The following is a 25,364-nucleotide window of genomic DNA, read 5'->3' on the forward strand; positions in this document are numbered from 1 at the left end:
TTCAAGGGAGTTGGAATATAAGAGTAGGGCAGTTTTACTGCATCTACACAAGGTGTTCGTTAGACCACATCTGGAGCATTCTAAACTGTTTTGGTCCCTTATTTAAAATGTATTATTTCACTGGAGACAGTTCAGAAAAGTTTCACTAAGATGATCCCCAGCATGGAGAGGTTATCTTTTGAGCAAAGGTTAAACAGATGGGAACTCTACTCACTGCAGTTTAGAAGAATGATAGGCGATCTCATTGAAACATAGAATTTTTTTTATTTTCTTTCCTTACCCCCACACTACCGCCTAACTGCGGTAGTGAACATAGAATTTTAAAAGAGCTTGACAGAATAAATGCTGAGAGGATACAATAATACAATTAAATATTCTTTTATTGTCACGTACTGCATTGTAGGAGTACAATGAAAAGATTTTACAATGTCTGGCTTCTTATGACAACAGCTGAAAAATGTGGTGCTGGAAAAGCACAGCAGGTCAGGCAGCATTCAAGGAGCAGGAGAATCGATGTTTCGGGCATAAGCCCTTCTTTAGGAATGAGGAGGGTGTGCCACCTACCTTTTATCTTAGCCTGCTTGGCACACCCTCCTCATTCCTGAAGAAGGGCTTATGCCCGAAACGTCGATTCTCCTGCTCCTTGAATGCTGCCTGACCTGCTGCGCTTTTCCAGCAACACACTTTTCAGCTCTGATCTCCAGCATCTGCAGTCCTCACCTTTTTCTTATGACAACATCGACAGTACAAGTAGCTAGGTAACATTCTTGGTTACAGCAGAGGAATAAAGGTTGAAAAATGAGTGAAAAATAGGACAACATTAAAGGGTTGACATTACAATAAGATAGAAAATTTCAAATTTTCTCAGGGTAGGGCATCTGCACTTGGTCTGACTACCCGCACAAGACCCCAGTCTAACAGCAGTCCCCGATCTGCTCCAAGCCCAGACTGCTCCGTACCAGCACTCAGCTGCTCCAAGGTAAGTTTCAGAACTGCCTCACCCCTTCTAGCCTCCGCCCAGGATTCACTGCCTGCATGATGCTCAAAGGCTGCCTTCCCATGCTGCTCTGGGCTTACAGTCCATGTGCTGTACCAGGACTTGCTGCTTGCCTTGTTCCAGAACTCACAACCCACATGCTGTACCAGGGCCCGCTGCTCTGGGAACTTGCTGCTTGCGCCTGCTGCTGCACCAGTATTTCCATCCAGTGCTAAGGGGAGAGAAGAAGGAAAAAGAAAGACAAAAAAAAACAGAAAAACAAAAGACAGGTGGAGCAGAGGACCTCTGACAGGAGTGTCCTATTTTGCCACCATCTTGGAAACATCCTATGTAAGTTTAGGAAAAGAGAGCATAGTCTCAGAATAGAGGTGCCAACTGAAGACTGAGATGAAGAATTTCTCTTAATATGGTTGAGTGTTTTTGGAATGCCTTGCCAAAGAAAGCTGTGGTTGCAGAGCCTGTTTATGGCTGAGATAGAGATTCTTGTTCAGTAGGACAATCAAAGTTACAAAGTTTGTAACTTTGTAATCAAAGTTACAGAGTTACAAAGCACGCAGACAGAAACTTCGATCCAACCTGTCTATGCCAACCAGACACCCCACTCTAACCTAGTCCCATTTGTCAGCATTTGGCCCATATCACTATGTTCTTCCTATTCATATACCCATCCTGATGTCTTTTAAATGTTGTAATTGCTCCAACCCCTGCCACTTCCTCCAGCAGTTCATTCCATATATGCATTTCATACATTACTTGCTCCGTGAAATGTTACCCCTTTTTAAATCTTTCCCCTCAAACCTATGCTAATTGCCAATGTAGGAAAAAGACCTGTGCTATTCACCCTATCCATGCCCCTCATGATCTTATAAATTGCTATAAAGTCACCCCTCAGCCTCTGATGCTACGGAGAAGAAAGCCCCAGGACGTGTACACTTAATCCTTAGGTCCTGGTGAGTGTTGCTGAACAGAGATCTTGGACTGTAGGTTCATAGTTTTGTGGAAGTAGAGTAGATAGGAGAGTGAAGAAGGTGTTTGGTTGCTTGCCTTTATTAGCCACAGCATTGGGTAGAGGAGTTGGGAGGTCATGTTGTGGCTGTACAGGACATTGGTTAGGCCACTATTGCGTGTAATTCTGGTCTCCCTCCTACAGGAAGGACATTGTGAAACTTGAAAGGGGTCAGAAAAGATTTACAAGGATGTTGCCAGGGTTGGAGGATTTGAATTTAAGGAAGTCTAATCTAATCTAATCTAAGTGGCTGGGGCTGTCTTCTCTGGAGTGTCGAAGGCAGTGGGGTGACATTATAAAGATTTATAAGATCATGATGGGCATGGATAAGGTGAATAGTACAGGTTTTTTCCCTGGGTGGGGAGTCCAAAAGTACAGGGCATAGGTTTAAGATAAAAGGGCAAAAGATTTAAAAGGGACCTAAGGGGCAACTTTTATATGCAGAGGATGGTGTGTGTATGGAATGATCTGCCACAGTATGTGGTGGAGGCTGGTACAATTAGGACATTTAAAAGGCATCTGGATGGGTTTATCTATAGAAAGGGTTTAAGACAGATTTGAACCAAATGCTTGCAAAATGGGACTAGATTAATTTAGGATACCTGGCTGGCATGGATGAGTTAAACGAAGTGTCTGTACATCTCTATCACTACGATTGTACGCAGTATTCTAAAAGTGGCCTCACCAATGTCCTGCCCAGCTGCAACATGACATCCCAATTCTTATACACAAAGTTCTGACCAATTAAGATAAGCGTTCAAAATGCTATTTTCACCATGTGACTCCACTTTCAAGGAACTATAAACTTGCACCCCTCAGCTCTTTGTTTGGCAACACTCCTCAGTGCCCTATCATTAACTGTATAAGTCCTGTCCTGGTTTGCCTTACCAAAAGGCAACACCTCACATTTATCTAAATTAAACTCCATCTGCCACTGCTCAGCCGATTGACCCATCTGATCAAGGTCTCATACTCGGAGATAATCTTTTTCAATGTCCACTACAAATGGATGTGAGGAGGTTTGAATCAGCCATGATCATACTGAATGGTGGAACATACTCAAGGGGCCGAATGGCCTCCTCCTGTTCCTATTTCTTATGGTCTTAGAACAGGGACCTTTTCTAAAACCAAACTACTGCTCATTTTTGAAATATTCAGCACATAATCCACAATTTCTGGTGACAGTGTAGCCTCTCAGGTTGATGATCTTTCAACGGAACGTGTCTTCCCTAACAACATTTATCTGTTACATTGCAAAACAGGTTATAGGTGTTGCTTCAAATGGATGGCTGCATTTCACAAATATTAATTTTATTAGCAGGAATACTATTCAGCCCCTCAAATGTGCCCTACCATTTGCTAAGATCATGGCCAATCTGATTGTGACGTTAACTTTCCTGTCCATCCCCATACCTGCTGACTTTCTTGTTAGTTGTGAATCTATCTAATTCAGTTTTGAATGACATACTCTCCATTGTAAACAGTGTAAGAGAATGTCATTGGGCAAGGACACGCAAAGTAAAAAACAATTCTAATGTTCATTTTAAATGGGATTCTATATTTTTAAAATGTGTCCCCTGGTTCCAGTTTCTCCCACAAGGAGAAACATCTTCTCAGCATCCAACCTGTTAATTACCCTCAGTCTATTTCAGTAAGATCATCCCTTATTCTTCAAAATTTCAATGAAGGCCCAGTCAGTCCAATCTTTCCACACAAGATAACCCCTTATCACAGTAATCTGACAAGCGAGCATTCTCTGAACTACTACCAATGCACTTGTACAATTTCTTAAATAAGGAGATCAAAACTGTACAGTGTACGAGAGCTGTGATCTCACTCACACCCTGTACAATTGTGATAAAATGGTTCTACTTTTATATTCAATGCCTTTGCAATAAGGTAAACCATTTTATTTGCATTCTTAATTACTTGCTGTACTTGCACACTAACACTTGTAACTTATACACCAGTACCCGATTCCTTGTTACTTCAAATTCTTCATTTAAATAACTTTGTTTTTCTACTCTTCTCTCCGAAATGGACAAATTCACATTTTCCCATCACCCCATTTTGCTCATTCACTTAACTTTCCAAAATCTCTATGCAGACACTTTCTGTCCTTCTCACAACATACTTTTCTACCTATCTTTTTTACAATTCGCAAATGTATCAATTATATATCTTGCCCTCAAAATAATTGATATAGATTGTAAATATTTGAGGCCCAGTACTGACCTCAGTGGCATTCCACTAATTACAGTCTGAAATGAAATCATTTATCCGGACTCCCTTACTTCCTATTTGAAAATCAAACTTCTATGCATAATATGCTACCTGCTATACCATGAGCTGTCGTGCACTGATATCTGTCAGAGGAGGTTTAGGAGATTGATATGTAGAACAAGCAAGCTGTCTTATGAGAATATATTGGACAGACTCTATCTGCTTCCACTGGAGTTTCGAAGAGTGAGGGAAGACTTTACTTAGGATTCTACATGCTTCAACAATATTGACAGGTTGGCTAGGGAAATGACATTTCTTCTTTTGGGTGCATCTAGAACTGGGGTCACTGTTTTAAAATTAAGAGTGAGCCAAATGACATGTATAAGGAGAAATTTTTTAGATTGTTGTGTCACATTAGAACTCTCCACCTCAAGCAGCAGAGGTGGGATCATTTAACATCTTACAAGGCAGAGGTAGGTAGATTCTTGTTAGTTAAGGGAACCGTAGGTAAGACAAGGCATACGGCAATGTGGAATTCAAAACACAAATAGATTAGCCACGATCCTACTGAATGCTAGAACTGGCTTGAGGAATTTAATGATCTACTTCTGTTTCTATTTTGTATGTTCAAATGTAGGAACCTTTGACAAGCTCCGGCTGAAGTGTCCTACTCTGATGCCATCTTGAAGTACCCTGCTAATGCGCTCCTTAACAATGGATTCTAAAATTTACTCTGTGGCCGATGTTAGGTAAACTAGCACAGTTTCCTGCTTTCTGTCTTTCTCTTTTCTGGAAGAGTTATATTTGCTACTTGCTAATCTGATGGGAATGTTCTAGAATCCAGAGAATTTTTAAATTTACAACAATACACCTACTATCTTCATAATCATTTCTCTTAAGACACTATGATGATGCCAGTCAGATCCTAGGAACTCGTCAGCCTTTATTTCTAATTGTTTTCTTACTACCTTAGCTCTGGTGATTGTTAATTGTTTTACATTCCTCCCTTATGAATATTCTGTGTATTGTACTTTATTTGGGCCATACCAACCAGTTTGGTAAGCTGATGACTTGCTTCATATTTAATTTGATGTCCATTCCAAAAATTTGAAACAGATAAAATGACATACTCTTATCTATATAATTAGTAAATGCATTTTAATGCTTTAAAAATAAAAAAAAACACTTTTTTTTAAACTTTGCTAACATTTTTATAATCACGTTTATGTAATTACTTAGCAAACAGCTAAAATCATTCTCAGGTGTTTCCATTCAGCAACAGCACAAAGTTTTAGTTCATCGACTGGAATTAATTGAAATAAACATTAATTTGAAGAATTTCTTGAACTGCTATAGCATAACAATAGATATGAACAGATGAATGATTCTTGTACTTGAATTATGCACCTTTATCCATTCTTTTAATGTGTGCATTTTCAGTCAGTTCCTAGTTCTGCTAAAATACTGGATGCAAAAATGCTGCACAACATTATATCTATTAATGTCAGCAATAAGGATTTCAGGGAGTTGTAAATAGCAAAATGTATACTGATAGTTACGCCTTGATATATACCAATAGCTATTAAATGTTGAAGAAGCATTCCTAATATTGACAACAGTAATACTTGAGAGGGGAAAGATATAAAAGAGACCTAAGGGGCAACTTTTTCATGCAGAGGGTGGTACGTGTATGGAATGAGCTGCCAGAGGAAGTGGTGGAGGCTGGTACAATTGCAACATTTAAAAGGCATATGGATGGATATATGAATAGGAAGGGTTTGGAGGGATATGGGGTGGGTGCTGGCAGGTGGGATTAGATTGGGTTGGGATATCTGGTCGGCATGGACAGGTTGGACCAAAAGGTCTGTTTCCGTGCTGTACATCTCTATGACTATCTTTCACCTAGAGTACAACTATTTCTCTAATGTTACTTTTGTCTTTTATAGTGAAGATGATGCAAAATATCTATTAAACACTTATATTGTTTAAATTCCCCAGATTATTATAAATTCCCCAGATTCATTCGCTTGAAGATCTCTATTCACTTTACTCTTTTTTTAAATCTTTGTAGAAACTTGTACTATTGTTTCATATGTTCAGAGAACTTTCTGTTATACTCTTATCCTCTCTCCCTCTTTAATTTTAGCAAAAGTAAAGTTGACATAGTCTTCCCAGACAATAGGTTTTCTCTCCCATTGGAGAGAGATGACTGGTGGTGGTTTAACCTGAGGGTCACCATGCCTCAGGCAAGGGGAGAGGTGATGCAAACTAGTACCAATGGCATGGGTTCAATTCCTGTGCACACTGAAGTTACTATGAAGGACTCTCTTTCTCAACCTCTCCTGTCACCTGATGAGTGGTGATCTTCAGGTTAAACCACCATCAATCGTGATTCTCTCTCTCTCTCTCTCTAACAGAGCAGTCTTATGGTCAGGTCAGTCAATAGTAACTTTAACCTTTGCTAAAAAGTGAAAAATAAGAGAATGAGAGGAAGTTGTCTTAAAATATAAAATGACAGTACAAGTTTGTACAAGGAAAAGAGTAAAGTGAACATGAATCCTTCAGTGAGTGAGACTGTGGAATTGATAATTGGAAATACTTTGCTGGCTTCTAAATTCTGTGAAAGCTTCTGCTAATCTTTGAAAAATTGTACACCTTTTCTTCCAATTTGATACTATATCTTTATTAGTTAGCCACTTATGATTCATCCTTCTTCTGGACCTTTCTTTCTCACTGGAATTCATCTTCACTTACTATTAAAAAATATCAACTGTAAATGTTTGACACTGCTTCTCAACTGACCTACTCTTTGATCTGGTTTCCTAGAAAATTTTAGCCAGCTCTCTTTTTATATTTTCCTTTAAGTTTAGTACGCTATTCTTTGATCCACCCTTCTCTCCATCAATTTGATTGCAAAATTTAACCATGATTGCTGCTACTTCGAGGCTCCTTAATTAAACCTGTCATTGTACTCTTCTAGGTCTAGAATATCCTGTTCTCTAGTTGACTTTACAATGCTCTGCTGTAAAAAATTGTCATAAAACTACAGAACAGATCTTCTAGTCTACCTTTGCCAATTTGACTTGTTCAATTGCATGTAAAGTTACATTGTTCAAGATTATTGCTATCTTTCTAAGACACTGCATTTATTTCTTCCTCTTTACTTGTTCCCATAGCATCATTGCCATTGATACATATGAACTATTTCCACAATTTATCTCTTGCCTTTCTTTTTTTAAAATCATCTCTACCCAAACTGATTCCATACCTTCATCCTTAGAAGTTAGGTTATCTCTCATTGTTGTACCAATGTCATTCTTGATTAAGAGGGCAACGTCACCATGCTTTCTGTGTCTCCTGTCCATTCAAAATTATAAGTACACTGAATTGTTCAGGTCCAAGCATTGCTATATGATGGCTAACAGGTCATGCAAATTAGATTACCTACAGTGTGGAAACAGGCCCTTCAGCCCAACAAGTCCACACTGACCCTCTGAAGAGAAGCCCACCCAGACCCATTTTTCCTCTGACTAAAGCACCTAACACTATGGGCAATTTAGCATGCTGATTCACCTGACCTGCACATCTTTGGACTGTGGGAGGAAACCCACACAGACATGGGGAGAATGTACAAACTCCATACAGACAGTCACCCAATGCTGGATTCAAACCTGGGACCGTGGTGCTGTGAGGCAGCAGTGCTAACCACTGAGCCACTGTGCTGCCCCAAATGTATTTCCATTTGAGCTGACAATTCATCTGTTTGTTACAACTGCAACGGAAATTCAGCTATAAGCCTTTATGCCTTCTGGAAGTGTTAGGTCACTTCACCCTAAGCTGCTGCCCCCCCACCACCATAATATAGAGAGTTTTTAGCTTGGCCTCCAGTTCAATGATTCTAAACTGAAGCTCCTCAAGCTGCAGAAATATACTGCTGTGTTTGCCTTAGATCACATCCATCAACATCTGCATATTGCAGCTGCAACAAATCACCTGCTCTGCCATCTTCAGTGTTTTAATTTACTAATTAATTTCTTCAATTTGAATTAAACCTTCTCGGCTTGTATGGCTGTTTATTCTTATTGTTAACGGAGATGTTCTACTTACCTCAAATGAAATACTCTGCTTTAGATTAGATAAATAGGAAATACTCACCAGCCAATCACTACCTTAATGTTTCTTTTGAATACAGCTCTGGCTCTCCACAAGTTCTGATCCTGCCTCTACACTCTACTCTCACTGTTCTGGCCCTGCCAGAATATATGATGAAAGCTATTGTTTAAATACAAATTTTCTGTAATGATAAGCATGGTAGATATGGTGGCCATTAGTGCGAAAATATTTGGTTTGTAGATAGCAGTTCAGATAGAGAGCAGTGACAAACAAATATAACTTGCATTTATACAGTGCAGTTTCTAGTCAATGAAATATTTTGGAGTGCAAAAAGATTATTTGATACTACTAGGCAGTGTGGTCTGTGGGTTTTGATTTATCCAGTAATTCTTGGTATATGATATTACTTTGAATGGATTTGATGGAAAATTCATTAAGGTTTTGTGGGGCAGTACTCAGGGCTTTTCAGCATTTTTTTTGCTGAGGAAATTGTAGAAGATGTTTGCATTGGGAATATCCAAGGATATGTCAGATTAGATTAGATTACTTACAGTGTGGAAACAGGCCCTTCAGCCCAACAAGTCCATACCGCCCCGCCGAAGCGCAACCCACCCATACCCCTACATTTACCCCTTACCTAACACTACGGGCAATTTAGCATGGCCAATTCACCTGATCTGCACATCTTTGGACTGTGGGAGGAAACCGGAGCACCCGGAGGAAACCCATGCAGACACGGGGAGAACGTGGGTTGACAAGGAATTTGCTACGACTAGGGCATGTGGTGCTACAGCTGGATATATTGTGGGAGAGAATGGGGACTTGCAACGTAGAATGGCCTACAAGAATGGGGAGTTGGCCATTTGGCCCTCAAGTCTGCTCCTTAATTCATGATTGATCTGACTGTGAACTCAACACTACTTTCCTGAATATCCCTTATAACCTTTGACTCTTTTGTGAATCAAAAATCAAACTGAACCTTGACTATGTTCAATGACTCTGACTCCACTGCATTCGGGAAAGCAAATTTCACAGACTAATGACCGTCAGAGAAAACCAATTCCTATCTCTAATCTTAAATATATGTAATCTTTAAATGGTGTTCCCAAGAGTTGGTTCTCAGAGGTTCTGTGGAGACTTTAATCTCCATCAATTATACTTGAAGAAATGTTATGATCATCAGAACATTCAATGAGACTTACTTTGTTTGGGATACCTAACTTTTGTGCAGACATCAACACTTATCTGCCATTATTAATCCTACCGATTGGGAAACACGTTTGAGTGGAAGCAGAGGGTTATTCTTGGAGATTTGCTTGGGATCAGTAATGGTATATTTGACAAGTTGTGCCTTTGGAGTTTTGGCCATTTGGAGTTTCAGTTCCTCTCCTGTTCCTTGGACATACTGGACTTAGCCTGCACATGAGCTCACAGTCAATAATTGCAATAGAACATTCATCACAGATTATTAGCAGACAGTCTTAGAATAAAACAAGATAAAATGTGTTATATTGCACAGTGAGTACATGCTTCATATTAACTTCAGTTGACTGCTAAAATACAAAGATATGGGGGAATCTTATTATTTTTGTAGTGCTCGAACAAAGATATGAATTAGGAAAAGTACTAATCATTTGGTTCCGAGGCTGCTCTGCCATTCAATAAGATCATGGGTGATCTGAGCCTCTCCTTTCTAGTTTACATCTTTTGACTCGCTTATTGGTCAAGAATCTCTCTCATTCAGCCTTAAAAATATTCCACCCAATGTCTTCTGATTTTTGGGGAAGAGAATTCCAAAGACTAATGATCATCAAAGAAATCAAACAGTGTCTTCAAGTTCCAGTCTCTCCTCAACACTCCCTTTCAGCATCCACCCTCTTAAGTCCATTCGGAATCTTACATACTTCAATAAGATCAGTTTGTTCTTCTAAACTTCAGAGAATACAGATCCAGCCTTTGCAACCTTTCCTCATGAGACAATCCCTTCATCCTATTTTGATGATAATATTTTTCGTTAATTTTAATTTGACTGTATTTATTAATCTGCAAGGTTTTCTCAGTATTGCTAGCTTGTTTTTGTTTCTTGTGCAATATCTACCTCTGGACTCTAGTGCAGCAGGCCAGAGACAGAAATGTTGGCATGGGAACATGGTGCTGTGTTGAAGTGGCAAGCAACCAGAAGCTCAGGGTCATTTAGAGCGAGAAGTTCCACAATGCATTCTTTCAGTCTGTGTTTCATCTGCTACTGTAGAGACCACTTTATAAGCAGTGAATACAGCTAAATCACTCCTCTACCAGAGGAGGATGTATCTGGGGCATTGGAAGGAGGTGGTAAATCGGCAAATGCTGCACCTTTGCAATTGTCTGGGAAGGTGTCTTGGGAATGGGGGAAAAGTTGGACCACATGTCCCAGAAGGAAAGGCCCCTGCGAATGCTACCAAGGGAGGGGAAGGGAAGAAACATTTAATGATTTCTTGGAGAGATGGCGGAAATGAGGCTTATGATCCTTGGTTACTGGAAGCGAATAGTTAACTCTGTTTTTCTCTTCACAGGTGCTACCAGACTTGTGTTTCTTCATCACTTTGTTTTTTGTTTCCGATCTCCAGCATCTACTGTTCTTCATTTTATTAAACTGAATATTTACTCTTTCTCCATCTTCTGTTTTTAATGCGCAAGGATTTGGACAGATTTGGGCACTGCCAAAACAGTGGAGACAACTTTGGCCCTGGTGATGTATAAAGAATGCAACTCTTTGTAAAAATGGATATTTGACTAATCTCTCCTTCAAAGTTGCTTTCACAGGTTTCATGCAATATCATGTTAGCATTTTAATTTTAGTTCTTAGGTCATTTTCCTTCAGCCTTTTGGTTCTCTTGGTAATTTTAGCTTTCATTTTTTGAAGGCAAGTAAAAGTAATATTCATTTATTACAACTTCAACTAGACAGGGAGTGAGTGCTGACAAATTCTTGGACAGTCCAGTACTATAAAAAGAGACACATTTTTGCTCTTCACTTATTTTTGCAATTATGCAAAACAGGAAATCTGATACCAGCTATTGGATCCATCTAATCTGAAAAAACTTAGGAAGTTTAATAATCTTTTCACTACAACTTATTTAGAACAACAATATATTACATTTATTAACTTTGTACATATAAAACATTAGTGGAGCTGATATTGAACAGTTTGAACTGAGTCTGGTCCCACAAAGACAAACAGCAGAAGATTAACTCTGGTTTTACTTCAGTTTTCTGTCAGGGCATCAAGTGCATTTTATATAGACTTGCATGCAGTCACAAACAAGGAGGTTTATATCCTCTGGTCCTCTCAGCAGGAACAATAGTGTAAGATGAGTCACTCAGGTATAGGATAGCAGGTTGACATCATAGGAACCATCCACCTGTGGACAGGATATGCATAAAATATAGTAAGACTACTTCATTCTTCATATTCTGTTGGTGATTTAATTTCTTGCCTTTCTGAAAAAAAATCTTTCAATAACTTCTCCTTCTGTACTGAGGTAATATTCTAAAGCTGTTAACTCCCTTGCAGTACTTTCCTTGAGGCCCTATTTCTTATAAGGGTCTAAACTGTTGAACAAGAATTACATAGGCTATCACAGCATATCCCCAATGAACACAGAATGACTGAGCACGCCTTATTGGATAGTGATCAGGAAGGGCCCGCAAACTTCAACAATCCTGTCAAACTCTGCAAAAATAATTAGAAGGAGTGTCGATCAGGAGTGAGAACATCTGATTTTCTCCCTTCATAGTCCATTAATGTTAAGATGAACTGTGGCTGTCCTAAAGCGACATGCCAGCAGATATTAGTTAACCCAGCACAGGGTTACAAATCAGTGTTGCATCAGATCAACATATTTCCACTTCTAAAAGAAAATGTATAAATGTGAGGCAGCACCTTTAAACCTAATAAATATAAATTTAGCTACAATATAAACTCTCATTTCCATTGTTCACTTTCCATTCCATTGTAAACATACATTGAGAGGGTGGAACAGCACTTACATCAAACCGTCCAACCCGTGTGGTTGCTGGATTGTTCCGGACCATTTCAGTTAAAACCCACATCTGCTGAACACTGGAAGCTACAACCTCTGGATCCGGTAATCCCTGTGAAAGGATATCTATAGTTGAAATAAAACGAACAGTGCGCAGTGACGCACCTTATCCTCTGCATCCATGATCTATTCCAGTAATACCTCACACACCATTTGATGCTGACACCATCCTTTACATTGGTTCCTCACTTCAAAATTGCACTCTTCTGACCTGTTCAGGTGCTGCCACTAACTCTCCTTTCCCTGCTACTATGCCCTCATTCCCACCAGTTGCACAGAACTGTCTCACCTTAAATACCATGGCAGCTGATGGAATTCATAAATCTGGTATATAAAGCTTGTCTCATTAATGGTGATCATGACAACAACTGGTTCACTGCTCTAGTTTGGCCAACATGTGACCACAAACCCTTAGCAATGTGGTTGACTCTTATTTGCACTCATTCAAATTCAATCAGACAATAACAAATGCTGGCCTTGCCAGTGACACACATATCCATGAAAGAATTAAAATGAAAAAAACGGTCCAAGAAAAGGCTCTGACAGCAACCTCAAAAACTGACTTTGGATTGCTCGAATTAATCCTTCCTGCTGCTGTAGAAATGTGTAAAGACAGCACAAAGACCGAGACCTTCTCTCCTTCCCATATTTCGGTTAGTTGAATAAAGCAGTGCTCAGGAGCAATCTGCAATTCTAGCTTGATGCAATAATTCATGTTGATAGTGTCCTGCATGACCCTTAAAGAGAAGAAAAATCTAATCTCAGTTTTAAATGCTCGACCCTTGACTTTTAAAAACAGTGACCCAATTCTAGATTCTCCCAAAACAAACATTCTTTCTGCATCTACCCTGTCAAGACCCCTCAGGATTTTATATGTTTTAATTAAGTCACCTCTCACTATTCGAAATTCCAGCAGGTGCAAGCATACTCTGTGCAAACTTTTCTCAATCTCTCCCTACCAATTCCAGATATTAGTTTGTAAAACTTCCCTGCAATACTTCCAAGGTGCTTAATCCTTCCTTTAATAATGATCAATACTGTACATTACTCCGAATGTTGTCTCTCTAGTCATATTATGAGTACTGTATAAGGTAGTCCACCCGAGTCGAAGAGTGTGGCGCTGGAAAAGCACAGCAGGTCAGGCAACACCTGAGGAATGGGGGAAGGGGCGGCAGTGGTGAGAGGAGAGACAGGTGGGGTTGGGGACGGGGAAGGTAGCTGGGAAGACAATAGGTAGATGCAAGTGAGAGGTGATTGTGATAGGTCGGTGAGGAAGCTGGAGCAGGTAGGTGGGAAGGAAGATGAACAGATAGGACAGGTCAAGACGATGGTGCCGAGTTGGAAGGTTGGATCTGGGATGAGGTGGTGGGAGGGGACATTTGGAAACTAGTGAAGTCGATGTTGATGCCGTATGGGTGAAGTGTTCCAAGGTGAAAGATGAGGCGTTCTCCCTCCAGTTGGCGAGTGGCTTGGACTTGGCGGTCGAGGAGACCCAGGACTTGCATTGCTTTGGTGGATTGGAGGGAGGGAGTTGAAGTGACCGACCACAGGGCAGTGGGGTGGTGGGGTTTGTTTGGTGTGTCCCCCAGAGATCTTCCCTGAAACATTCTGCAAATTGGTGTCCTGTCTCCCCAATGTAGAGGAGGCCACATCGAGATCAACGGACACAGTAGATGAAGTGGATGGATGTGCAGGAAAAGTTTTGCTGGATGTGAAAAGATTCTTTGGGGCCTTGGACGGAGGTGAGGGGCACAGATTTTACACCTCTTGCAGATGCAAGGGAAGGTGTCAGGTGTGGAGGGTGAATTGGCAGGGGGAGTGGACCTAAAAATGGAGTCACGGACGGAATGATCTTTGTGAAACACAGATAGGGGTGGGAGGGAAATATGTCTCTGGTGGTAGGGTCTGATTGTAGGTGGCAAAAATGGTGGAGGATAATGCCCTGTATCCAGATATTAGTGAGGTGGAAGGTGAGGAACAGGAGGATTCTATCCATTTGCAGTTGGAAGGGTGGGGTTCAAGGGTGGGAAGTGATGGAGATGCACTGAAGGGCACTGTTTATCACATGACAGGGGAAATTGCAGTCCTTGAAATAGGAGACTATCTGGGATGGAACTGTCCTGGAGTGGAACTGCTCCTTCTGGGACTAGATATGGTTGAGGCTGGAATCCCTCTTGTGGTCTAGTAATAATAGCCTTACAACTAGACCAGGAGACCTGGGTTCAAGTCCCACCTGAACAGGTTGATTAGAAATATACATGCTTGTCAATAAATACTAATCCATCTGAAAAGGAGTCACAGAGAAGTACAGTATGGAAACAGACCCTTCAGTCTATATCGGCAATGCCAACCAGATAACCTAAATTAATCTAGTCCCATTTGCCAGCACTTGGCACATATCCCTCTAAACCTTTCTTATTCATGTACCCATCCAGACGCCTTTTAAATGTTGTAATTGTACCAGCCTTTACCATTTCCTCTGGCAGCTCGTTCCATATACGTACCATCTTTTGCATGAAAAGTTTCCCCTCAGGTCTCTTTTAAATCTTTCCCCTGTCACCCTAAACCCATTCCTCTAGTTCTAGACTCCACCTTCCCAGGGAAAAGACTTTGTCTATATACCTTATCCATGCCCCTCCTGATTTTATAAACCTCTATAATGTGACCCCTCAACTTCCATCTCACCAGGGAAAACAGCCCCATCATATTCAGTCTCTCCCTATAGCTCAAACCCTCTAAGTATGCTTGTAAATCTTTTCTGAACGCTTTCAATATTTACAACATTCTTCCTATAGGAGGGACACCAGAAATGCGCACAATGTTCCAGAAGTAGCCGAACCAACGTCCTGTACAGCCACAACATGACCTCCCAACTCCTATACTTAATGCTCTGACCAATAAAGGAAAGCATACTAAAGGCCTTCTTCCCTATCCCATCCATCCGTTATTCCACTTTCAAGGAACTATGAACCTGCACTTCAAAGTCACTTTGTTCAGCAACAGTCCCCAGGACCTTACCATTAAGTGTACAAGTCCTGCCCTGATTTATCTTTCCAAAATGCAGCACCTTGCATTTATCTACATGAAACTCCACCTTCCACTCCTCAGCCCAAGGCCTACCTGATCAAGATCCCGTTGCACTCTGAGGTAACCTTTGCTGTCCACTACACCTCCAATTTTGGTGTCATGTGCAAACTTATGAACTATACCCACCATGTTCACATCCAAATCATTTATACAAATGATGAAAAACAGTCCTTCAACTCAATGCTGCAGAAAGAAGCCATTTGGCCAATCATGAGAATCATTGCATTAAAGATAACATACAAGCAGGAGAAATATATTGGTAAACCCTAGAAGTACATCAAATAAACCTCACAAAAATGCAACTATAAGAAATAAACCACAAGGATTCCAGATATTTGAATGGAGGTGAAACAGGTATTTTGGAAGTAGAGCCTTCAATTTCTTATGCCATATGTATGTAAGCTGTAAAAATCTGCATCATACTCACGTCACTTAATTTCAAAGGTCGGTCTTGAGGAGTGAGTGGAGAAAGCCATGGTCCTTGTACCTTCTGTAAAATAGAAATCATTACAATCAACCTGAATATTAAAACAGTTACAATTTCCACATTAACATGTTGCATGTTATGTGTTGTCCCAAAGACAGATTTTTATAAATATCCAAGATGGCTGACTTCAGACAGATGCTTAGTACTGCTACTTACATCCTTGTCATGGTCACACTCGTATATTTTGATGTCCTCTATTGTAAAGTTCAGCCAAACTGGAGATGGCTGCCGGAGGATCAGGCGCACTGTCACGACACCATCTGGTTCAAACAGCATCTACAGTTAAAGCCCAATATAGGTGTCAATCAACTGAACAGCTTGCACATAAACACCTGACAATATCCCACTGTCTTATTGCACAGTAATTCCAGTAACATTGTGATCCACGCTGTGCTGTTTTAGATATTTGAATATCATTCATTTTTGGATTTTTGAATTTTAAACAAGTGGTATATAGATTTTGTGTATCTGAAGGGGTTCAATGATTAATTTGAAAGCATTTCTGTAGCAATGCTAAGTTTTTTTTAAAAAAACACTATTAGAGGGAAACTTTCTAGACAGCTTACTTTCAAATAGTACAGTGCCTTGATTTTCAGATAGAAGATTCTGGAATTTTTTGAGGTATTTTGAAAACATCCACGGCTTGGAAAAAAAACTTAATAGTTTCATCTGGGGAAGTTTGAAGTAATTTTGACTGATGCTGGATATGTAAAACAGCTGCTCATGAGAAAGGGAGTTAGGTGTGAGACTGTTTAAAAAAAAAGAGGTTACCTCTGGGTAAGGAGTTTAGTTTCAATGTTTCAGATGAGAAATATTTGGTTAAAAACCTGAAAGGGTTATTTAAAGCTGAGATGGTCTAAGCTAAGTTGTACAAATGCTTCAGGAAGAGGCTATCACATTCTAAAGGTGAGGACTCTGAAGCCTTCGTTAAATTAAGCCCTGTGGATGTGAAACAAAGATATTCGCTGGTGTACTGTTAAAAAAAAATGTTGGCATTACTGGAATTGTACTTTATTATGTATTTCAAAATCCTTAAAATTGTGCGTGTAAATAGGTTGTTTTATTCTATAATCTTCATTTATTTTGCAAAATGAACGTGATTCATTATTAAACCCCCACATGCGTTTTTGTTATGAAGTGGAAAGTGTGTACTATACCTTTAAGAGAAAGTGAATGCTGTTTGCACTCAGAGCTTACAAGCACCTGCCAGATGACTAGTTAACAGTCTCACAGTACCAGAAATATGTAACATTTGGCAGTGAAATAGTTACCTGAGTTGGTTGCTGTTTTGACAACAATTCGAATTTAACCAGTTTAAATTATGGTCCAGGATATTAAAACCCAATCAAGTTCGAATTTATTGTTTTTGCCAACATCAAACCAATGAGATGATCCAATGTTTGGGCTATTACAAAAGCAGGCGTTTTGAAAGTCAGACAGAGTAACTGCCATCGCAACACTCTCTATCAAAAGGTAACTTTACATATAAAAATATTCCCAGTAAAAGAGACGACCCAGGGAGATCTTCAGCTGGAAGATGATATACACCGGTGATGATAGCTGCTGTTTGGTTTTGAAATTAAGTTGATGTAATTTTAATGAGTGTTTTTATTGGAACAGTATATTGTTATAGAGTTGGAGAAGGGGGGATTTTAGAGTTGTGAATAGTTGTTGTTTAATGTTCATTAGAATTAGAATTAAGGAATAAATTGATAATATTTTCTTTAAATAATGGAACTTGGGAGTTCTCTGTTACTCATATTTTAACAGATTATGAGGAGAGGCGAGCTTTTCTGGGTGTTTAGTTTAATTAACAGAAGGTTTCATCGCTGTGTCATAACACTGTGTATTCCAAAATCCTTAAAGTTGTGTGTGTAAATAGTTTGGTTTGGAATGGGTTGCAGGTTTTGGTTCAACTAATATGTAAATCCCAGTTCTAAAAGGTGAGAGATTTAAAATCAATCTAAGTTTGTTCAATATATCATTTCAGTTGCATGACACTGTAATCTTTTGCTATAAATTCTGTGTCTTATGGTCCTGCTCCACAGCTACCTGATGAAGGAGCAGCGCTCCGAAAGCTAGTGCATCCAAATAAACCTGTTGGACTATAACTTGGTGTTGTGAGATTTTTAACTCTGTTCAGTAATAATTTGGTTAGGATCATAGTAAGGCAAGGGGAATATCAGCAATGTATTGCTTTGCCCATTGTTGCTAACAGTAGTTTCAATTGTAGCAGCAAATTTCAAGAGCTGAGGCAAGAGGCACTTTGAGATTACACCTCTGAACACAACCAAAACACCAGGCATCTCATCACTACAGAAGCCATACCTTGTAGATGATTCAAACTGCTGCCACTGTGCATCTCTAGTAGAGGGAGTGTATGTTGAAGGTTATGTATGGGTGTGTCAATTAAGTCAGTTGTTCCAAATGATGTTGAGCTTCTTGAGCTGTTGGAACTGCACTCATCCAAGCAAGGGGAGTATTCCACCACACTTCTAATTTGTGCCTTGCATATGGTACACAGGCATTGAAGAATCAGGAGACAAGGTATTCGCCACAGAGTTCTTGCTGTATTTGAACACTGGCAGCTTTAATATTTGAGGAGTTGTGAATGGTGCTGAACATTGCACAATGAATATCCCCACTTTTCACCTGACATTGGAGGGAGATGAAGCAGTTAAAGGTCGTTGGGTTTGAGACATTATCCTGCATTTTGTCCTGGGGTGGAAATGCTTGGTCTCAAACAAAAGATAACTATTTTTCTTTGTGCTAGGTATGATTCCCACTAACTCTAGTTTTGTTAGAGCTCCTGATATACAATCAAATGCTGCCTTGATGTCAATAATCATTACGGCACTTGCTATCAGGATTTTAGCCCTATTGCCCACATTTGGGCTGAGGTTGTATTTAGCTCATAGTAAGGCTCTGCTCGCACTCTGAGGACCAGTAAGCAGGTAATTGCCAAGGAAGTGCCAATTGATGGCACCATTATGACACCCTCCAATACTTTGCTGATGGTCAAATGTAGACTGATGGAGTAGTAACTTGTTAGGTGGAAATTGTCCTGCTTTTTCTGGTCAGGATATACCTTGACAACTTTCCACACTTGCAGCATAGATACCAACGTTGTAACTAAATTATTACAGCTTGGTTAATTCTGGAATGCAAGTCTTATGTGAGGTTAGGTCGTTGAATATATTCAAGACTGAGATACATAGGTTCTTGAGTATCAAGGGTTATGGGAAGAAAGTGGGAGAATGGAGCTGAGAAACTTATCAGCCATGACTGAATGGCAGAACAGACTCAATGGACTGAATGGCCTAATTTCTGCTCCAATGTCTTATGGGGTTTTGAATTCTATATATATAATTCTACCACAGCTGATGGTGCTCAGTGCCTCTTAGATGCTCAAGTTTTCAGTTTCTATATCTGTTTGAATTTTTTCTCATTCAGCATGGTGGTAGTGCCACAAACAATGTTAAGACAGGATATGGTCTCCACAAGGACTATGACTGCTACAAATGCTGTCACAGACAGATGCATCGATGGCAGATAGATTAGGGAGGCATGAGGACAGGTAAGATTTTCTATCTTGTTGGTTTCCTCATCATCTCGAACAAACTCAAACTAGCAGCTCTGTCAGCCAAGACTCGGCCAGTTTGTCAGTCATGGTGTTACTGAGCCATTCTCAATGCTGAACAGTGAAGATCGCCCATGCAGAAAACATTCTGTGCCCTGACCATCTTCAGTGCTTTCTCCAAATGTTGTTTAATATGGAGAACTGATTCATCAGTTTTGGGATTGGAGCAGGATGCTGGTAGCTGCTAATCAGACCACTTTTGACTTGAGTTTTTCAGACTACATAGTGTCTAGAGTCAATGTTAAGGACTCCCAGGTCTACTTCCTCTCCATTGTACTGCCAAACTGCTGGACCTGCTGTAATGGGAATTGTTTTTTCGTTATGACAATTGACATCGGCTAGCCTTGATTTACTGAATTTAAATTCCACCAGCTGCCTTGATGGGATTTGAACCCATGCAGTTCTAAATTATTAGACCAGTGACATTACTTCTCTGCCACACTCCCCAAATCTTAGTTATCTCAATAAAATAGATTATTATTTTATGTTCTTCTTTGTAAATAATTTTCTGTGTCTAGCCTGTTCGTATTTTTCTCAGCTGTCAGGCAAGTTAGAGTTGATAAAGTGCGGTGCTGGAAAAACAGGTCAGGCAGCATCGGAAGAGCAAGAGAATCAATATTTCGGGCTTAACACTTCATTAGGACTGGGGAGGGGAAGGGGTCTGAAAAATAAATGGGGGAGGGGGATGGGCCTGGCAGAAAGGTGGTTGGGATGGTGATAGGTAGACAAAATAGGAGGCGATTATGATAGCACGGTGGGAAGTGTGGAACGGGTAGGTAGGAAGGAAGATGGACAGGTCAGTCAGCCAACAAAATAATTGGTGCTTGTGATTTCAAATTGAAATGTGATTGCATTAATTAACATGTGTGCGACACGGTGGCTCAGTGGTTAGCACTGCTGCCTCACAGCAGCAGGGTCCCAGGTTCGATTCCAGCCTCAAGCGACTGTCTGTGTGGAGTTTGCACATTCTCCACGTGTCTGTGTGGGTTTCCTCCGGGTGCTCCGGTTTTCTCCCACTGTCCAAAGATGTACAGGTCAGGTGAATTGGCCGTGGTAAATTGCCCGTAGTGTTAGGTGCATTAGTCAGAGGGAAGTGGATCTGGGTGGGTTACTCTTCGGAGGTCAGTGTGGACTGGTTGGGCCGAAGGGCCTGTTTACACACTGTAGGTAATCTAATCTAACCTAACCTTAAAATGTGTCTGGGAGTTATAAGAACTTAGTTAATAAATCCATACTGGTTGGTATTTAGTTGTCAGTAGAAATGAAGCTGACATACTAATTACAGACAAGCCTATTTAATAAGTCATCAGAAAGATAAGATAAATCAAAGAAAGGGAAGTAAAGATGTAAATTGTGGAATCTGTAGTCATAATTTTCCTATTCCTCATGGATACGGGGTAGGGTGTCATAAGACTGGAAAATTGCAAATGTGACACCCTACTTCAAAAGATGGTATACGGTTAAATTCAGTACTATAAATCAGCCAGCTTAACCTCACTGGTGGGAATGCTTATAGAAATGATAATCCTGAAGAAAACTGATAATTACTTGAGTAACTGTGGGTTAATCAAATTAAGCCAGAATTAACAGCAACAATTAGCTAAGATGCTTGAGTATTTTGATGAGATAACAGAGATCTGATGAGCGTGTGTTTTGTGGTATTGTACACATACACTGCTAAAAGTAAATTTATAAAGAGCTGCATAACAGCCTCGTCAGCAAAGTTATAGTTTATGGAATAATAAATAATAATAATAAAGAGCAGCATGAATATTAAAATGGCAAAGTGATTGATAGTGTTTTTTAGATTTGGGAAAGTAGAAAGTACCTTTTTAATATATTTATCCCAGGGCACAATTTTTAAAATTTTCAGATGATACAAACTTGAAATTATTATGAACTGTTAACACTATAGAAATAAACTTCAAAAGATCAGAGATAGGATGATGGAAAGGACAGACATGTGGCAGGTGACATTTAATACAGAGAAAAAATATAATTTTAGTAGGAATATGAGAAGTCTACAAAACAAAGGGATGCAATTCTAAAGGGATTTCAGTACAGAGAGATCTGTATGCACAAATCAGTGAAGATGGCAAGTAGGTCAAGAAAGTGGTTAATAAAGTATATGGGATCCATGAGTTTGTTAAAAAGAAAAGTTATGATATTGCTGCATAAAATATCAGTTCATCCTCAACTAACTCGTGTCAAGTTCTGTCCCATGTTTTAGAGAGATTGTGAAAGTGTTTTTTTTAAAAAGGTGTAGAAAAGATTCACAAGAATAATCCCAGGGAGGAATTTTAATTAGCAGGATTGAACGAGAAGAGATTTGATACAGGTGCTCAAAATGGAGGGTTATAGACAGAGTGGATATGTAGACTGATGTAGAGAACACCAATTTGAGATGATTAGCCAAGAGGAAAAAACATTTTTAGGCAGCAGGTGGTTAGGACAGAGTGGTAGAGGCAGATTCAGTTGTGAATTTCAAAAGAGAATTGGATACTTATCAAAAGAGAAAACACAGGGTTACAGAGAAAAGGCAGGACAGTGGAACCAACGAGTTACATTTAGGGTCCCAGCACAGAAATGACAGACCTTCTTTTGTGCTGAACACATGGTACAAATCATTCTAATACCAGACTTATCAATTCAGCACAGCACTCTAAATTGAACTAGGGTGAAGTACAAATACAAAGTAAACATTCAATTATTTCAGTCATAAATTCTATCTGCAGTTACCAAAACACACCCATAATTGATAACAGGGAAAGAAAAAGTAGTCTTTGCAAGTTTGCTATTTAATTGGTAATCTCACTCTGAGACCACAAGAATGATTGGTGTAATATAACTAAGTTTTATAATGGTATTCTGAAATTGAAGTAATAGATGTTTTAAAATTAGTGGAAAGGAGCTTGCATTTGCATCTGTCCCAATTTAAGCTGATCTCAGGGTGCATCAGATGTTCCATCCTGCACATTGATGGGTTGAAAGTAAAAATAAGTAAAGTAAAAATAAAAATAGTCAAATCTTTAACTCAAACAACATGTGGTTTCATTTTCTTCCCCTCACTTTGTAAGGTAATTCAGACATTATTTCATGAAACTCTCTCCAGAATATCTAGCAACAAAAACACATGAGACGAATTTCTTCTAAACTTGAAAATCTAATCTTTGTAGGTTTGTAGACAGTTTTACTAATTTCATGGAACTGTTTTGCAGGTATTTATTATGGTCCAAATATGGTCTTAGGAATGTTTTATCACCAGCCATGGTACTAAACATCTTCCTTGAGAATATCTGTTGGGAATGCTGTGCTGTGAGAAGACAGGACAGGGACCTGTTGCAGCAATTCGTCAACAAATTATGCTGCTCTAGTCACTTGCTCTTACAGACTAAGCGCCCAATAGCATAAGTGGTCTACTTCACTACCAAATTTTAAGAGCCCTAGGCAAGATACATTTAAGTTAATCTCTTTCTGATGCTGAGTGAGCGCGCAATCACTGCTCATATTTTGTTGCAAAGATGCAAGATCATTCAGAGACTCTACAAAACAGGTGAATCTGGGAAATTTAAAACTATCACATTGAACGTACAAACATGTGGCCATTGAGCCTGCTACGCTGTTAAATAAGACCAATGCTGATCTGATGTTAACCTCAACTGTATATTCCTGCTAATCTTTCATCCCTGTGATAATCAAAAATCCATCCACCTGTGCCTTAAAAATATTTAAAGATCCTGCATCCACTCCCTTTCAAAGAAGGGAATTCCAAATTCCTCAGGAAACAAAATGTTTCTTTATCTCTTTTAAATTGGCACCCTCTTCTTTTTAAAACTGTGATCCCTGTGTACAGATTCTCCGACAAATGTCAACATCCATTTGACATCCACCCCATCAAGTCTCCTCAAGATCTCATATGTTTCAATTAAATTGTGTCTCACTCTTCTAAATTCCAAAGGTACAGGCCTCGCTGTGTCATTGCAAATAATAAACTAATAGTAGACTAAGCTGCACTGACAACCAATTCTGCATTTGTGTAACTTTTGATATGCAGTAGTTTAAGTGCCAAAGAGGACATTCACCTGCACTTCTTCTAACCATTGTTCCCGGTGTGGTCTCCTCTATATTGGAGAGACCAAGCGCAGACTTGAGGACCAGTTTGCAGAGCATCTGCTCTCTGTATGCTCCAATCAATACCACCTTCTGTTGCTAGTCATTTCAACTCCCCTAGCAACATGTCCATCCTGGGCCTTCTCCACTGTCAAAATGAGGCCACATGCAAACTGGAGGAACAACATCTTATGTTCCACCTCAGAGATTATGCCCCAATGGCTTCAACATAGAGTTCACCAGCTTCAAATTCTCCCCAAACCCTTAATTATTCCATATCCAGCTCTCCCTCTCCTCGCCACCTCTTTGACCGGACCTGTCCTTCTTACATATTTGCTCCACCCTTGTCACTAAATCAATCACAATAACCCTACCTGCATCCACCTATCACCATTCCAGCTATCTCTCCCGCATCCACCTTTCACCATCCCACCTATTTTTCCCCCACCCCCACTCTACTTATTTCTGAGCTCCCTTCCCCCTCCCAATCCTGACCCAAAATGTCGACTTTCCTGCTCTTCCGATGCTTTCTGAGCTGCTGTGCCTTTCCAGCTCTTCATTTTATCGACAATGAGAACACTTAGTTTATTAAACCCACCTGATCTCGGTGGATGGAAAAGTAATCCTGTGATCCATTCTCAGTGTGGGGATTAGGCATCAAACACATGTCCCGGATGCAGGTCTTCCATTTCAACAGCTTCCTGTCAGACTCTGAGTTCAGTCGTCTTTGAAGACGTACAGTTAAGAATGCGGTGTAATAATTCTTAAATGCAATTGACTGAAGCTGGTCAGTGCAGAGTAATATATTAGTGATAAGAGTCAGCTGAATGACAAGTTCCTCCAATAAAGGAGATAAACATGCTGAAAAAAATTAATACAAATAACTCAATAAAAGAAAAACATAATCATTAAAAGTCACAACACAGAAAAAGACCATTCAGTTTATGGTATCTGCTCCAGCTGAATAAACTAGCTGGCCATCCTAATTCCACTAATCAGCACTTGGTCCTTTGCCTTGGAGATTGCAACACTTCAGGCACTGGTTCCTTTAAATGACTTGAGGGTTTCTACCTCAACCACCAATCTTGGCAGCAAATGCCAGATACCTACCATACTCTGAGTGCAAAAGTTTTTCTTCATGTCCCTTCTCAGCCTTCTACCAATCACTTTAAATCCATGTTTCCTGGTAACTGACCTGTCTACTCAGGCAAGCAGACCTATCCACTCTATCCAAGCCCCTCATTATTTTATAAGTGTCAAATAAGTCACTCCCTCATCCACTTCTATTCCAAGGAAAATAACACCAGCCTTTCCAATTTTATTTGCAATTTTCAAGCTTTACCAACATTCTTACGAATTTCCTCTATAATCTCTTGAAGCAATTATATTCTTCCTGTAACATGGTGATCAGAAACCATATAGAAAGTTCTAGCTGTGGCCTAACCAGCGTCTTCTATTGTTCTAGCATTACATCCAATACCATGCTCATTGAATAGAAGCATCACATACCACTTTATCTACCTGGCCTTCCACCTTCAGGGATCTGTGGTCGTGCAATCCAAGGTCTATCACTTCTTCTATCCCTCTCAATTCCCGTATTTCTCTATTTTATATTTTTG

At 39.7% G+C, this 25,364-nt stretch overlaps 1 protein-coding gene across 2 annotated transcripts in view; it reads right to left on the reverse strand.

Annotated features, from left to right (window-relative positions):
* Positions 1-11,406: 11,406 nt before the first annotated feature.
* nicn1 (nicolin 1) overlaps positions 11,407-25,364 on the reverse strand; it is a 29,245-nt gene continuing 15,287 nt past the window's right edge. Inside the window, exons 3-7 of one of the 2 annotated variants that reach the window (XM_072582703.1) lie at positions 24,344-24,529; positions 16,152-16,271; positions 15,936-15,998; positions 12,369-12,473; positions 11,407-11,740 (exon numbers count right to left, since the gene is read on the reverse strand). In XM_072582703.1, coding sequence (XP_072438804.1) covers positions 11,699-11,740; positions 12,369-12,473; positions 15,936-15,998; positions 16,152-16,271; positions 24,344-24,529 — 516 coding nt within the window. In that variant the 3' untranslated portion in view covers positions 11,407-11,698. Of the gene's footprint in view, positions 11,741-12,368; positions 12,474-15,935; positions 15,999-16,151; positions 16,272-24,343; positions 24,607-25,364 lie in introns of both variants that reach the window. The other variant, XM_072582702.1, reaches the window with a different exon arrangement.

Source organism: Chiloscyllium punctatum, chromosome 12 (genome assembly GCF_047496795.1).
Source record: "Chiloscyllium punctatum isolate Juve2018m chromosome 12, sChiPun1.3, whole genome shotgun sequence".
Lineage (NCBI taxonomy): Eukaryota > Metazoa > Chordata > Chondrichthyes > Orectolobiformes > Hemiscylliidae > Chiloscyllium > Chiloscyllium punctatum.